This window comes from Phoca vitulina, unplaced genomic scaffold (assembly GCF_004348235.1).
Source record: "Phoca vitulina isolate PV1807 unplaced genomic scaffold, GSC_HSeal_1.0 scaffold11, whole genome shotgun sequence".
Taxonomy (NCBI): Eukaryota; Metazoa; Chordata; class Mammalia; order Carnivora; family Phocidae; genus Phoca; species Phoca vitulina.
The window spans coordinates 44,863,823-44,879,294 of record NW_022589714.1 but is presented as its reverse complement, the minus strand read 5'-3'; the positions used below and the strand labels follow the sequence as shown (position 1 = coordinate 44,879,294).

The 15,472-nt window shown below is 43.3% G+C and overlaps 1 protein-coding gene across 2 annotated transcripts in view; it reads left to right on the top strand.

The window, feature by feature from the left end:
- Positions 1 to 2,476: 2,476 nt before the first annotated feature.
- The window catches only part of ZFAND3 (zinc finger AN1-type containing 3), a 332,222-nt gene continuing 319,226 nt past the window's right edge, over positions 2,477 to 15,472 (top strand). For both annotated transcript variants that reach the window (XM_032409892.1, XM_032409891.1), the window contains exon 1: positions 2,477 to 2,623. In XM_032409892.1, the coding sequence (XP_032265783.1) occupies positions 2,553 to 2,623 (71 nt within the window). In that variant the 5' untranslated portion in view covers positions 2,477 to 2,552. The remainder of the gene's footprint in view (positions 2,624 to 15,472) is intronic.

Sequence of the window (15,472 nt, the reverse complement as noted above, 5' to 3'; positions counted from 1 at the left end):
CAACCCCCCCCCCCCAAAACCCTCAGTTCGTTTCTCAGAGTCCATAGTCTCTCATGGTTGGTCTCCCAGCAGTTAGAAATTTCTAAGAGCCAAACCTTCTGGAGCTAGGTTTTGTGATAAGAGACTAACATGTATATTTCTTGGTCCTATAATGGAGATTATGAGGGTAGAGGAAGGAGGGACCAATTCTGCCTTGTCAAGAGTATGGAAGAGACTGAAGAGATAATATATGCCTGAATGGGCAGTAGGAGTATGCTGGGCAAGAGAGAGGAAGAGCAGTGGGGCAGAGGGGAATAGGAGGGACAAGGCCTTAGAAAATTTTGTGCACATACTGGGTACTTGGTAAATGCTTGTAAAAATGAAAACTGGCTAACAAACAGGTAGGCAAGCAGTTTGTAAGATGACAATCACAGTTTATACTAAATTTTCCTTTTGATTTTAGGGTTTCCTTTTCCATATATAAAAGATCATCAAGATGCCAATAGAGAGAGAGAGTCCCACTTAATCTTGGTCTGTTAAACTCAAAGGCTCTAAGTCTTTCATGAATGTGGCAATTTTATGTCAGTCTAAGTGAAGATTTAAGGGCAATATGAGTCCAGTGAAAGCTAGTGTGCTGTATGGTCTCATCCATTCTATGGACTTTTGACAGAAATATTTATTGAAGGCTTGTGCAAATCCACAAAGTTGAAACTCAATATTACGAAAATCAGCACTCTCATTTGGGGGTGCGTTGGCTGTAAATGACTTGATTTTTGCAATCACTGTCATCATCATCAACAGCATCTTTAAGAGGATGCTAAGCTAAATGTGATCTTTGCTCTTTAAAGGCCAAAAGAAGTGTCATAAAGGTTAAGTCCACAAATCATGCACAAATATAATGGCAGATATAGAAATAAAATTAATCTACGTAATACCCTCTGAGGGTCTCGTATTCCCACCTAGAGCCAGGAAGTCTTCCTGCCAAGTAGCAGGGACCTAGAATTTCGCCCACAAGGGTCTCAGCTGTGGGCCACCTCTCCAGGAGATATGGTGCAAGTTTCCTTCTCGTTGAAATTTGTCACCAACAATCGCATTCTACTCACGATTGGCTGGAACTCAGAATGAGTTCAAGATCAAAGACATGGAGTGCTAAAGGCTTATTTTTTAGGGGCTCGAACTTCTTTGGTTACATCAATTTTCATCACTGATTCGGCCATAGTTCCCCTCTAAAAACCAAACGTGCCCACTCTAGAAAAAGAGAGATTTTCCTAGTCTAGGCATAGGGAGTGGACTTGCGTCTCTGAGGATGGGGGGCATCTATGAGTGAGGAGGGGCAGGGAACTTGACCGAGACACTACCCTCCCGCCCTTCCTGGGGCGGGGGTGGGGAGGGGCATTTCCCATTAAGTTCATTACTGCCAAGAGGAGACCAGTTCTCCGGGTGGAACTGGAAGAGTGGGTCCAGTGTGGGGGGATTGGGAAGACAGCAATTTCTAGGGGATTGGCAGTAGTGGAGAAATGGTCTCCAGCATCGCCCAGGGCCCGCAGCAGCCGGTTCCGGGCCCTCCCCGCAGATGAAGAGCCCCGCAGCCCCGGGAGAAGCAAGACCCACTTCCGGGTTTGGAGGCACTCCCTCCTGGCCCCTCCCAGCACCCAGTTACGGCGTCTCCGGACGCATGCGCAGCACTCGTCTGCCGCTCTGGGACTGGCCCGACTTACCCTAAACAACTAATCCGCTCCTCCCCCTCCCGCTTGGGGCGTACCATTCGCGTTTGGGGGGAGGCAACGCGTCCCAGAGTACTCAGAAGCCCTGCTCTCCTTCTTCAGACGGGGAGAAGGTAAGTTTGCCTCAGATTTTAAAAGTTCCAAGAATACGAGAGCCTCAGAGGCCCGTCGCCGAGTGATAGCCCGACGCTCTCGGCTTTGCCCACAGCCCCATACTCTTCCTTTGAGGCGCTGAACAAAGTGGCACGCCCGGATCCCAGCTGATCAGCTGCTGGGCTTTGGCGGCGGCTCCCCCGGGCGAGACCATTGTGACTCCTTGGGAGGGGTGTGTGAGGAGGGGAGGGGGCGGAGCGGCCATTGTCCGGTCAGCGCAGCCTCCGGGGGAGGGGAGAGTGACGGAGCGAGCGGGGCCCTTGACTTCACAGCGGCCGCTGCTACGCCAGAGCCGGCGGGGGCCTCAGGTCCTTCCCAGCGCCGCCGCACGGGACACCGCTCTGGCTGCGAGCGGCGGTGGGAGCTGCCGAGGGCGCCGGGTCTTCCCTCCTCCCCCGCGGTCCTCGGTTCACCCGTACGCCCCTCCTCCTCAGCTCCCCTCCCTCTCCTCTCCGCACCTCCCCCGGCCCCCCCGTCTCTGCAGGCCGAGTGGTGCGGCCCGCCTCCAGCTGACCGGCCTGGAATCCCGGCTCGGAGCCCCGGACTCGCGCCCGCCCGCGCGCCCGCTCCCTCCCCCTCCCCCCGCCCCGAGCCCCCCGACGCCGCCGCCGTCGCCGCCGCCGCCTCCTTCGAGCGGGGCCCAGGCCCAGCCGCCGCCACCGCTGCCGCCGCCGAGCTCCGCCGCCGCCGAGCACCATGGGAGACGCCGGGAGCGAGCGCAGCAAAGCGCCCAGCCTGCCGCCTCGCTGTCCCTGCGGCTTCTGGGGGTAAGTGTCCGGCCGGGTGGGGGCGGGGGTCGGGGGCGCGGGCGCGGGCGCGGGGGCTGCCCGGGCAGGCCTTGGGGCCGCGGGAGGCCGGAACCCTGGGGGCTGGGCCCTAGCCGGGCCTACTGGGAGGAGGCAGGGGCCGCATCTCGGGGAGGGGCGCTGGGTGGGGAGCTGGAGGTGGGCAGAGAAGGCCCTGCCCGGGGTGCTCTGCCACCCTCTGGGACTCTCCTACCTGAGGTTTGGGCCAACAGGGGCCGCCCGGGCCACGGGTGAGGGGGGCAGGGCAGGAGGGAGGGATGAGGGGGCGGTGTTGGCACCTCCGGGTGGAGCTGGGGTGCCCCTTTCCCTTGGCATGTGGAGGCCAGCCCTCCCTCCCCGCCTTGGATGAGTTGGTGCCCAGGCACCAGGAGGGTATTTCCTCTGACTTTTTCACCCCCCCGCCCTGTCCCCCAGAGACTTGCATCATCACTTCCTAAATTATATCCCAGTGCCCTATTTGCTTTTAGGAAGCTGTTCACACGTCACCCATTTTTTAAAAAATCCAGCCCGGAATCCAGGCTAATGTAAAGTTATAAGACTGTAGAGGTCTCACCTTTATTTAAAACACGTTTCAGAAGATCTGTAAAATTTTCTTGTCTAAAAAAAAAATAAATAAAACTCAAGTCAGCCTGGCTTGGGAACGTGAGAGCCAGTTTGCTCAATTGGCACAAATTCCTTTCTCCCCATTTTTTTAAATGATAAAAATATTCACATTGGCCAGGCTGCATTATTACTTGGCCATCCTGTGTTAGAGTGAAAAAATAGGAGGTGGGAAATCAACTTTTCCACATATAGTTAGATTTTAAATTCTCCTTGTAATGCTTGGAGTTTCGTGAATTTACCACCCTTCTTTCCTAACAGGTGCCTCCATCCTACCTTATGATTCTAATTGTATTGTAAAGAAACCGGAGACTTTGAAGGACTTTTGTGATTGAGCCCCTTTTTCTTTTCTTTTTTTAAAAATTTTCCTAAGACATAGTAGATTTCAAGGTGCATAGAGGCAGTAAGGAAATGATTATTTCGGCGAGAACATCTTGGGAAGATGTATTTGAGTATTTTATTTTTGCTACCTCCCAGGTGTTAGGAATGGTTGAGGTACAGATTAAGTCTGATTTGGGGGAGTGCAGAGAAAGATTAGAAAGTGGATCTTAATGTAGTTTTGTGTGGAATTTGTCAAATTCAAAGTTCGCAACAAAGAAATAGTTTCTCATTTTCTCATCTTTCTGCCTTTTCTTTCTCAAAAAATTCCTGGTGGAAAGAGGTTAGTCAAAAATAAGTTATGGTATTACCAAAGGTTTTGAAGATGTGAAAATATTTTAGGTTTTATAGTCTTCCTAATAATTGGGTTGGCTGCTAAGTGCTTTCACAGGTCATCTAATTCCCAGAAATCTTAGGAGGTAGAACCATTATCTCTTTATAGATGAGGAAGTTGAGGCTTAAGAGGGTGGATAACTTGCCCCTTGCTTACAGGGAGTTTAGAGTGGAGCTGGTGAGCTCTCCAGAGTGCTTGGTACCATCACGTTTATGACATCAGTCTACTGCCCTGGAAAAATCTGGTGTCACAAGCCTCTCATTGTAACTCATAAGAAGACATGTGGCTCAAAGAAAGTAGCTGCCAATGGCAACTAATGCCCAGGTTGTATCAGAGGCTTGTTCCCTGGCAACGTTTATGTCGTTGGGACCATTATCATGAGTGGAACCCTTATTGAAAGACTTATAGCAAGATGGGGAAACTAAGGAAATGGAATAGCCTTTTACTTTTAGCCAGCAGAGTTCTGAATAATGCCAAGAAAGTTTGGTGTTGCAGGGAGGAATAGTTAAACTGATCTCATACCTGACCTATAAGCAATCAGGCCTGCTTTTTTGTTACTTTCAATTTGGCCCTTTTTAGGAACTGCAGTTTGCCTAACAGGAGTTGTGAGCACAAAACTAATATTTTTATGTTGAAAAGAGTTCTTTTTTAATGTGTAAGGCTTTAAACTTTTCTAAAGGAGTTTGTAGGTAGCTGTGTAGTTTGCATTTTATACCAAAGTGTAATGATATTGCTGTTTAGTTTCATCATAACTGGCTTTGAACATTGTCCCTTATTATATGGGTCACATTCATACTATGTTCATTAAGTAAACTTGAATATATTCAACAAATAATTGAGTGTCTCTGATACAGTGGTGGACAAGGGGGCACTGGCCCCATCCTCTGGGGGCAGAGGGCATAGAGAAGTAAAGGAACGGAATAAAGTGTGTTAGGATTGGTATAGGGGCACTTACCCTAATTGAGGTGGAGGTAGGGGAAGTTAGCCTGGAGGAAGTGACACCAGCCTAGGCCTGCAGGAAGGCTAGGAGAGAATGGAAATAGAGGAGTTTATTTCATGCGGAGGGAATAGCATGGATGAAGGCCTGGATGTGAGAGAGAGCACTCCACATTTGAGGAACCAGAAGTTCATTGGGGTTGATAGGTAGATTGTGAGGGGGGAATCCACTAGAGATGGCCAGAGAAGCTGGTGATGCAGGACTCTATAGGTAATGCCTAAATCTTTGGACTTTTATCTTGAGTTCACTAAGGAACTATGGGAGAACCTTGAGCAGGTAGTGACGTGATTTTCTTTAACGTGAAAGATTGGATGATGTTGAGAGTGGCCTGGGTGTGGGGGTATGATTGTGTGTATGAATGTGATGTTACTATGTTCGTGGGGAGTTGCCAGAGGTTCAGAAGTCTTGTCAGGAGGAGTAACCCAGAGTAGGGATGATTGTGTGTAGTTGCCAGGGAGAATGGAGAGAAGTAGGTAGCTGTGAAAGCCATTCAGGAGGTATCCTTTGCCTTTTCCTTTGATGAAAATGAAGGTGAGTGTGTTATCTGAAAACTTCAGTCAGCATTGCATTCTGTGGAAGCCGTACGTCTATAAAGTCAGCTAGCCACGGCCCACACCCAGCCCTTTGCAGAGGAGCCTCTCACCAGAATGTTCTGGCACCAGTAGACTGAAGGCAGTTCCTTAGGATTGCTCTTCTCTGTAGTGACTTAGGCTGCTGGACTTGCTGTTGAGTCAGGACACCAGTCAGTGGGGCTTGGTTAGATAGGAAAGCTGTGAGGTCTTGCTTGTGGGAATGCAATTAGAAAATGGAATGACAAGAGGAGCATACAATGCAAGTGTGTTGAGTGCTTGAATAAGTAAAGTTTCTACTTTTCCTTCTCTTGGTTTATATTGTATAATTGTGTGCAAGTAATTAAGTTATTATTTTATAGAGACCATCTCTCCACTGGGAAGCATAGCTACCTTGGAAATTGTTGAAGATTTACCTCTTTATAAAAGTCGTAAGGTGGGGTGCCTGGGTGGCTCAGTCGATAAGCGTCTGCCTTTGGCTCAGGTCATGATCCCAGGGTCCTGGGATCGAGCCCCCGCATCGGGCTCCCTGCTCAGCGGGAAGCCTGCTTCTCCCTCTCCCACTCCCCCTGCTTGTGTTCCCTCTCTCACTGTGTCTCTCTCTGTCAAATAAATAAAATCTTAAAAAAAAAATTTGTAAGGTGTTTGCATGGTGTATACAATGTTTTTAGAGTTAATGATCATAAATAGTATTTTCTCTGAGATATGTACTTAAAACTTTTAGTGAAATGTGAGCGTTTTCTTGGCTCATTTTTAGGCATTCTGTAATCATGCGAAAAACATGCTAGTTTGTAATAGTCAAATCTGAAGTGAAATAGTATTTTTTTTAGTTGAAATATACACAAAAGCACTTTTAAACTACACAGGTATAAGTGTTATTAATTGAAGCTACATTTTAAATTGTTCAGATAGTTAAAATGTACTAATACATGTAAATTCATAGGTATTTTCAAAAGTTGTTGAAAGAGCAGACATTCTAAAAAAGAGAGGAAGAAGACTAACACTAATATACTGAGTATTGCAGGATAATAAAAAAGGATAATTAGGTAGGATGGGGAAAGATGGACTTTTTTTTTCTAATTTTACTTATTAAATGTAAAAATTCAATTGTTGATATTTTGCTTTTACAATTGGAGACCATCTCTATTGTAATGTAATACGGAAAATTTTGGGAAGTACTATTTCTTTCATAATTTTAAAATATAGTATACATAAATGTGCAGTCTCATATTTAGGGAATAATGGAGTATTTAAATATGGAATTTATTTGGTAAACCATTGTTTTTGATAAAAAATAAGCTCTTAATGAATCATGTCATAAAATAAATATTACATGGATACATTTTCTTTAGGGAAATAGATAACAGTATTTTTTGTGATCTATTCTGTTGAAGCGTTTTATTCACCAACTAGAGATGCTAGATGATGTATTTTAAATAAAATGGGTTTAGGCAGAGATCAAGAGTCCTCTCACAAACTGTATTCCATTCCTGAAGAGGTTACTAGTAGAAAGTTGATTGAAATATAAGATGATTTGTTTTATTCCATTTTACTTTTGGGAATCACAAGGTATTAACTAGTTAGCTTAAATAGAATCTCTGTTTTTTTCTTTTTTCTCCCTCTGAGCCCAGGCCTTGGGAATTGATGTAGAACTCTGTTTCTGTCACTTCGTGAGTCATCTGGCTAGTGTGCCTAGCTCTGAACAGTGTGGGGCCCTGGATTCTTCAGTCTCAGTCTCCCAGTTAGAACATGTTGCAACACTTCAACCAGCTTAACCTGGGCTTTCAAGTTCAAGTGAATACAGCATGAATTACTAGATAATCAGTAGAATGTTTATTCCAGTGATGTCACTGATTATCCCTTGATTATAAAGCCCCCTTAAACATTCCCTTAAAAACAAAACAGCTCATTTGTGCAGTTTTACTTTGCATTTTTGAGTATTGTGCGCACCTGAAGATGTGACATGATATAATGAAATACTCACTGTCAGTATGTTTATCTACTTGCCCTGTTTTCCTGATTGCATTTGGGTATTCAGAAAACATAAAATTTGTCCCTTTGATGTGATGGAACACAGATTTTTTTTTTTTTTTAAGAAAACGTGGTCTTTGTTTACACTAGTTTGAGGCAACAGCTTTTTAGAGTTAGATCCAGTTAACGTATAGGACATACAGGTCTTTCGGTATTACCCTTTTCTCCCATTTACTGTCCTCCTGCCTAAAAAAGAGAACTCAGTACTTAAAGTCGTACTGAAGAGTTCTGACTAAAAATCTCTTCTTAATCCTTAATGGTATTAAAGTTAACATTAGTTGTCATAGACTAACCTTTTCCTAGGTAGAAAAATCAGAGAGCTAAGAATCTTTTTTTTTTTAAGATTTAAATATTTATTTTAGGGCGTGAGGGAGAGAGAGAGAGAAGGAGAGCGAGCACGTGCAGCACGTGTGGGGGGAGAGCTCAAGCATTAGCATGAGTGGGAGGGGCAGAGGGAGAGGAGAAAATTTCAAGCAGACTCTGCGCTGACAGTAGAGCTCGACACAGGGCCCTATCTCATGACCCTGAGATCCCGGTGCAGCTGAAACCAAGAGTAGGACACTTGCTTAACTGACTGCAACACCTAGGTGCCCCAGGCTAAGAATCTTTTGAAATGAATAAAGTCCTTAAGAAAAGAACCCAGCATGTTAAATATATTTACCGAGAACAGAATACTAAAACTGTGAGAACTAATATAATTTGGATTTTTATTAGATCATAAAGAGGTTGTGTGTGTGCAAACTGATACAAAGTTTGAGAATCCTATAATCATAAAGACTGAGGTTAAAATTCTTTTTTTCTTTTTGAAGAAAGGTAAAGTTTGGTACAATGCCACATGTAGGAAGTGACTGGTCACAACCCAAGACTTGTATAATTTTAATGAGACACTTGAAAAATCGTCCACATTCAGGCTTGTTGTGTGTGTGGGACTTGTATCGAGCAGTTTTTATAAGAGGGACTTCATTCCAACCGGGTGGATGACATAATTGTCACTCAGTTCTGCTAGGGGCTTTGAGAGACAGGCTGATCCTGCTCTGGACTGGGTCCCTACGTAACAAGATTAGGTTGCTGAATGAGATATTTTTAAGAAGAAATTTACTGTATATGTTAAATGCAGAAGAGAGGTTAAGCAACTTTGCTTTAAAAACCAGAATCTAAGAACATATTCTAGAATTGTGCTAGGCATTATGGTAGCCACTAGCTACATATAGCAACTTATAATTCATAGTAATTAAAGTTAAATAAATTCAGTTCTTGAGTTATACTAGCTACATTTTAAGTATTCACTAGCTCAGTAGCTACCCTATTGGGGAACACAGGTACAGAACACTTCATCCTTCCAGAAAGTTCTTTTGCACAGTGCTCTTCTAGAACATTGACCTGATAGACAACCAGGATTTTCAAGCCTATTTTTTTCTCTCTTCAGTTTTGTTGAGATATAATTGACATTTTCAAGCCCATTTTCTTGTGAGTTCTTCAGACCCCTGTTTTCTTGTCTTTTGAAAATGAGGGACTTGTCTAATTTAGCTCTAAGATTCTTTCCAGCTCTAACATTTTATTTCTATTGGGGGAAGCAATGCTATTGTTAATTCAGATTACTGGGAAGTGTTCCTTTGATCAGTTTGGGAATTAAAATGTCAGTACAAGTTAGTCCATAATTTGAACAGTTTTTTTTTTTTATGTTAGCTTTTAAGTCAATCATCTTTGCTCTTTTCTTAGCATTATTTAACTGGCAACCTCAGAGGCCTATACAGGGAGGTGTTGGACTAATGGAGAATCAGTTTTTTTATTTCTCTTTAGTGAGAGACTTTTTGAAGGTATTCACCTTTGGACTATGACTTTTGTGGCGGAATATTTGTTTTTACAAATGTAAATCTGATATGGCAGCTTTTGATATGTGATTGGGGATAAGTGCATTGGATTTTCTGGTAAATTCAAGTTCCCATGTACAGAAGAAGATGGAATGTTTTGAAATATACAGCAGCAGTGAGCAAAACCACTGTGATGCGCCAGGCTGAGGGAATGGTACGAGTTGAAAGAAAACGCCATGTCATCCTTGAGGCCAGGGGACAGAGCTGCAAACAGTGCTGGACATCTGGAGTTGTGGCTGCAGCTGTTGACCAGAGGAAGGAAGAATGCAGTGGGAAGAAGGTGCAGTACTAGCTCATTGCATCTATTCATTCAGTAGTACCAGATGTCCTGTATCGTAGGCAGGTGTGATTAGGGCAGAAGAATGTCCTGGGAGCTTGCTATCACCCTGGCTGTGGGTGGTTGGTGGGAGGGATGAGAGCAGACCACACCACAGCATTTTGTGTTTCTAATTTGCAGACAGGCTCTATTTAGCCTCGCTGCTGCCTCATTAATAACCTGGGAAAGAGTGAGGTTGGTGATGTACTTGGGACCTTTTGGGGAGTGCCTTTTCTCATTTCTTTCTGCTAAAGTGGAATGGTGTAGAGTAACAGCTGTTGGATGTCTTAGATCTATTTCTTGGACTCTTATGCACTGGTAAGTTGAAGTGCATTTATATAAAATAATCACACTCTCAGCCACACTTTTGGAAGAAGTATTCTGACTATTCAAAAGTATCACAGATACGCTTCCCACAGTCAGGTTCTTGTCCCAGACATTTTATTTTCTCTTGCATGCTTATGTTGGTAGAATTTCTGAACACAGTGTGAGGTTCTGTGGTTTCTGGTACCTAGCTGGAAGAGTGGGGGCAGGAATTCGGAGAACATAGATTGGGTAGAGGGCTTTCCTAAGCATGTCTATGCTTCAAAGTCTGCCTATTTCAGGTCATTGTTTTTCAATTTTCAACCCTTTCTAGGGTGCCTTATATGAATAGATGTGGTGGCAAGTTATTGCCCGAAAGAATGAATGAGATACAAAATAGATTACAATCATTTTTAAACTGTCCAGAAATATATTAACCAGCAAAAAATAATAAAAAATAAACTGGAGGTGGGAGAAGGTATGATATATTTCAGTGTGAGTTGTGTTCTAGATTTATGATTTCTAGATTTTTGCACTTGGGGAGGAATGGATGGTATTATTTGTTTTCTTCAGTTGCCACTGAAATCTAGAAAACCAGGTTTTTCAAGTCTTTGTGTGTTTGCATATGAAACTTTGCATGTGTATATAAAATCTTCAAAGTATATGACTTTACATGATTTTGTGTAGTTTGTCTTTCTCGTTTAATGTAACACAAAGCTGTGCTACTCACCTTTAAAAATAAAGGAATGTTCTTGATGCTGATCTATAGAAATGTTCGCTTAGGGGAACTTTTGTTTTATTCTTTTGTTGATTGGGGGGATGTTCATATAATCTTTGAGGCCTATATTCCCTGTTTCTGTGGATAGGTCACTGTTAATTAGCTCTCCCTGTCATCCGTGTCACCCCCCCCTTCCCCCCACTGCCAGTGAGAGGTGCTCAAACCATGCATTTTATTTGTAAGGCTAATCTTTTTCTTCATTGCATATTGGGCAGGATATAATCAAGGAATAGTTGCTGTGACTTAAATTATAAAGATACAATCTTGAGGGAAAGTATGGAGATTGCATGGTATATACTTGGGTCTCTTTAGGGGTTTATAATCTCAGTATCAGTATGGATTAGTTTAGAAAATGATAGCCACAGTAAAAACCTGTTCTGTGGAAGTGTATGTCCCCAAAGACTCCATTTTCTTACCCTTGGTTTTAAACTGTAGTGACTAGGGAGGTATTCTAGTTGAAAGCCCCCTAGGTTTACCTGAATAGTTTTCACTAGTTACATTGTATGTTGTTTTGGTTGGAGTTAGTGACTAGGAAGAATGGACTGTGTTGGTTTTGCGTTTAAATTTGGGATGCAAAACAAGTCACTGCACAGGTCTGTATCAACTAGATTTGAGGGTGAGTTGGAAGAGGAAGGACACAGAAGGTGGTCAAGGGGAAGACTGGAGTGTAAGGGGGATGAAAATGGGGAAATGTAGATGGAAGTGGAGTGGTGGTAATTAGGAATGAAGATGCTTTGTGGTCACCACTTTCTAATCAAAATATGAGAGGTGGCTGCATCTGTAACGGCTAGAGAAACTAATGTGAACAGGTGGTGGGTGGGATTAAAGAACATGCTGTCTTCTCTAGAAGTGCAGGGTGTGAGTACCCTGGGGTCTTGCAGGGAAGTGCTAAAGATCATAGAATAGGAGCTGTGGTGCACATTCCAAGCTAAGGTTTAGTGGAAATGAAGCAGCTTTCAGCAGATTGGTGTTCCATCTGTTAGAACCCCCTGAGCTCTTTCTTTTTCTAAGCTCAAAGACACCTTTTCCGCCAGTTAAAGGATGGTGTTTCGTGGTGTCTCTTTGTAGCAGGCTGTGGAGACTCCATCTACCTTCTTTCCCTTATTGGTATTGCCACACCAACTCTATTGCGTGAGATGGATTTTTCTTCTCCCTTCTCAATCCCTGAGTCAGATGGAGAGTTCAACAAAGTTTCACCCATTTTTACTTGCTGTTCACTAGCTTTACTTACTGTTCTTGGAAAAACAACTCTCATAAGCCCTTCTAGATTTTGCAACTAATACTTATGGGGGGAGGTTACATTAAATGTTAAAGAATTTAATAGTAGTGCTGCCTGGGGAATAAGACCTTTCTATTTGCTGAGTGGCTAATGAAAGGTTGCCTGTCATCCAGTCCAGGCTCTTCCCAAGGGCATGCTGATCTCTTATCTCCAGAAAACCAACCGAGTTCAGCAGCTAGGCATGGGTTTTGGAATCGGAATCCTGAGTTTAAAACCTGACTTTGAAACTTTATGCTTGACTTTGGGTAGTTTACCTCTCTGCCTCTTTATCTTTAAAATAATAATAAAAAAGAATATTTTAGAGTTGCTTTGAGGTTTAGTGAGCTCTAAGGCCTGTCAAGCCTTTGGCACATTGCCTGACCGTGGTAATTACATTTACTAAAGGCTAACTTCCCAGCCTTGAATGAAGGAACATTGGTGGTAAATTAGTAGATGCAGAACTATCTTACCTCAACTGGGCAATTTGCACTAATGGCAGTCTCCAGATCAGTGCCACCTAATTAGTTGATGAGGTTTCTGACCAGCCTTTGTCCAGTTTCGCTTTTTCCAAGGCCAGTCTCTTGTTAAATAAGCATTTGTTGAGTACTGTGTTGTGGTCTTGAGCTCTGCTAGGCATGATATACCCTGCTCTGGCTTCTGCCCTAGGAAAGCTTACAGTGTAGAAGGGGAGGCAGACCAATAAACTGACCAAACACCGTGAGGAAATTGCTTTGGCGGGATCATCACAGAGTGATGTGAGCACTGACAGGACATCTTACTGAGACTGGAGTGGAGAATGGCCAGGAGGGCTTCTCTGAGGAGATGGTGCTTAAGCTGGGTATAAAAGGCAGGGGGAACAACTTGTGCAAAGGAAGAGAGGAATGAGAAGGCACGGCGAATTCAGAGACTTGCAGCTACAGCTCAGTATGTTAGTAGCAGTGTATGGCAGGAGGCAAGACGAAGCTGAGGAGATGAACAGGGGCCAGTTATGAGCATACTTGATTGCTATGCTGTTGAGTTTAGATTTTATCCTGGAAGTATTTGGGACCATTTAAGGATTTTAAAGATGGATGACAGATCATATTTATGTTTCAAAAAATACCTGGCAGCAGTGTGGAGGAGAATTGGAGAGTATAAGCTTGGAAGCAGAGTCCAGTTAGATCATTTAAACCTTTTTGGGCCATGGATCCCTTTGACAATTTGATGAAGACCATGGACCTCTTCTCGGGAATAATGCATAAAATAAAACACCTATGATTATGAAGGAAACCACTTACATATAAATATACTTCTGTCTATATATACTATGGGGTCTGTGGACCCAAGGTAAAGGAACTCTTAGTAGGAAAGCTAAGGATGAATATAGGCTGAAATCTGGGTATTTTAGTCCATTCAGGCTGTTATAACAAAATACCACAGACTGGGTGGCTTATAAACAGCAAAAATTTGTTTCTCATAGTTCTGGAGGCTGGAAATCCAAGATCAAGGCACTGGGAGAATCCGTCAGTCTGGTGAGAGTCTGCTTCCTCATTGATGATGTTGTGTTCTAACTGTAACCTCATGTGGGTGGAAGGAGTAAGGGATCTCTCCAGCCTCTTTTCTAAGGGTACTAATCTCTTTCATGAGGGCAGTACCCTTATGGTCTAATCACCTCCCGAAGGTCTCAACTCCAAACACCATCACATTGGGCATTAGGATTCAATGTGTGAATTTTGGGGGGACACAAACATTTCAGTCCATAGCACTGAGTCGGTGAGGACTGAAGAGAGGGCTTGACTCTAAGAGCAGAGATGGATTGGATGAGGTATGGGAAGGTGGAAAGGAGAAGAGAGGCAGCAAGATTTCTGACATGTGCAACTGGGTGAAAGATGGTCAGTCATATGTGGTGGGTATAGAAGTTCTACTTAGAAGCTGGCTAGATTTTGAAAGGTTGTTTGTGAATGCATTTATTCCTAAATTGAAAGTGAAATTGTAGATAGTGATTAATGCCGTTTGTCAGTGATGTGCAGAGTTTTATTTGGTAGAAAAAAGTTTATACTTTGGAATTTCTTAAGTTGAAGTGATTCTGTCCGGAAGATGAGTCACTTGTGGGGAAGAGAAGATTCGTTTTAGACAGATTGAACATATTTTTTGGTGAATTAGATGGCATGTCTGTACTTTTATTGTACCCTTTTTTAATGTAAACTTTTCGATTGAAGTGTAATATGTATAGTGAAAATGCATACATCTAAAGTATATAGTGAAATGAATTTTTGCAAAGTGAATATACCTGCAGGTAACCAGCACCTATATCAAGAAATAGCATTCTTATTCCCCAGGAGGCCCCACTTGTATCTTCTCCAGTCACTAGCTCATTCTGTTCAAGGGTAATCACTATCCTGACTTTTAATGCCATAGATTACCTTAAATATTTCTTCTTCTTCTTCTTCTTTTTTTTTTAAGATTTATTTGTCAGAGAGAGAGAGCGAGCGCGAGCACACAAGTGGGGAGCGGCAGGCAGAGGGAGAAGCAGGCTTCCGCGGAGCAGGGAGCCCGATGCAGGGCTCAATCCCAGGACCGCAGGATCATGACCTGGGCTGAAGGCAGCTGCTTAACGGCTGAGACACCCAGGCGCCCCCAATTTTTTTCTTAGATCTCTTTTTCTACTTTTTTTATTGAAGCATAATTTAGTTTACTGCACTCAAGTGTATGCTTTGATGAATTAAAAATATTTTTTTAGAGCAATTTTAGATTCACAGCAAAAGTGAACAGGAGGTACAGAGAGTTCCCCTATATCCCATCACTCCCCCATCTCCCTTACTGTCAGCATCCCCCATGAGAGTGGTACTTTTAATTGTCCGTGAACCCACATTGACACTCAGAAGTCCATAGTTTACATTAGAGTTCACTCCTGTGCGTTCTGTGAGTTTTGACAAATGTATGATGACATATATTTATCACTATAGTATCATACAGAATGGTTTCACTGTCCTAAAAATTCTCTGTGCTATGTCTATTCATATCCCCACCCCCGAGCAATCACTGATATTTTTACTGTCTCCATAGTTTTGCCTTTTCCAGAATGTCATATGGTTGGAGTATGTAGCCTTTTTAGATTGGCTTCTTTCACTTCGTAATATGCATTTCAGTTTACTCCATGACTTCATGGCCTGATAGCTCACTTCTTTTTAGCACCGAATGATATTCCATTATTTGGATGTGCCACAGTTTGTTTATTCATTCACCTACTGAAGGACATCTTTTTTTTTTTTTTTGAAGATTTTATTTATTTGACAGAGATAGAGAGCACAAGCAGGTGGAGCTGCAGGCAGAGGCAGAGGGAGAAGCAGGCTTCCCGCTGAGCAGGGAGCCTGATGTGGGGCTTGATCCCGGGAC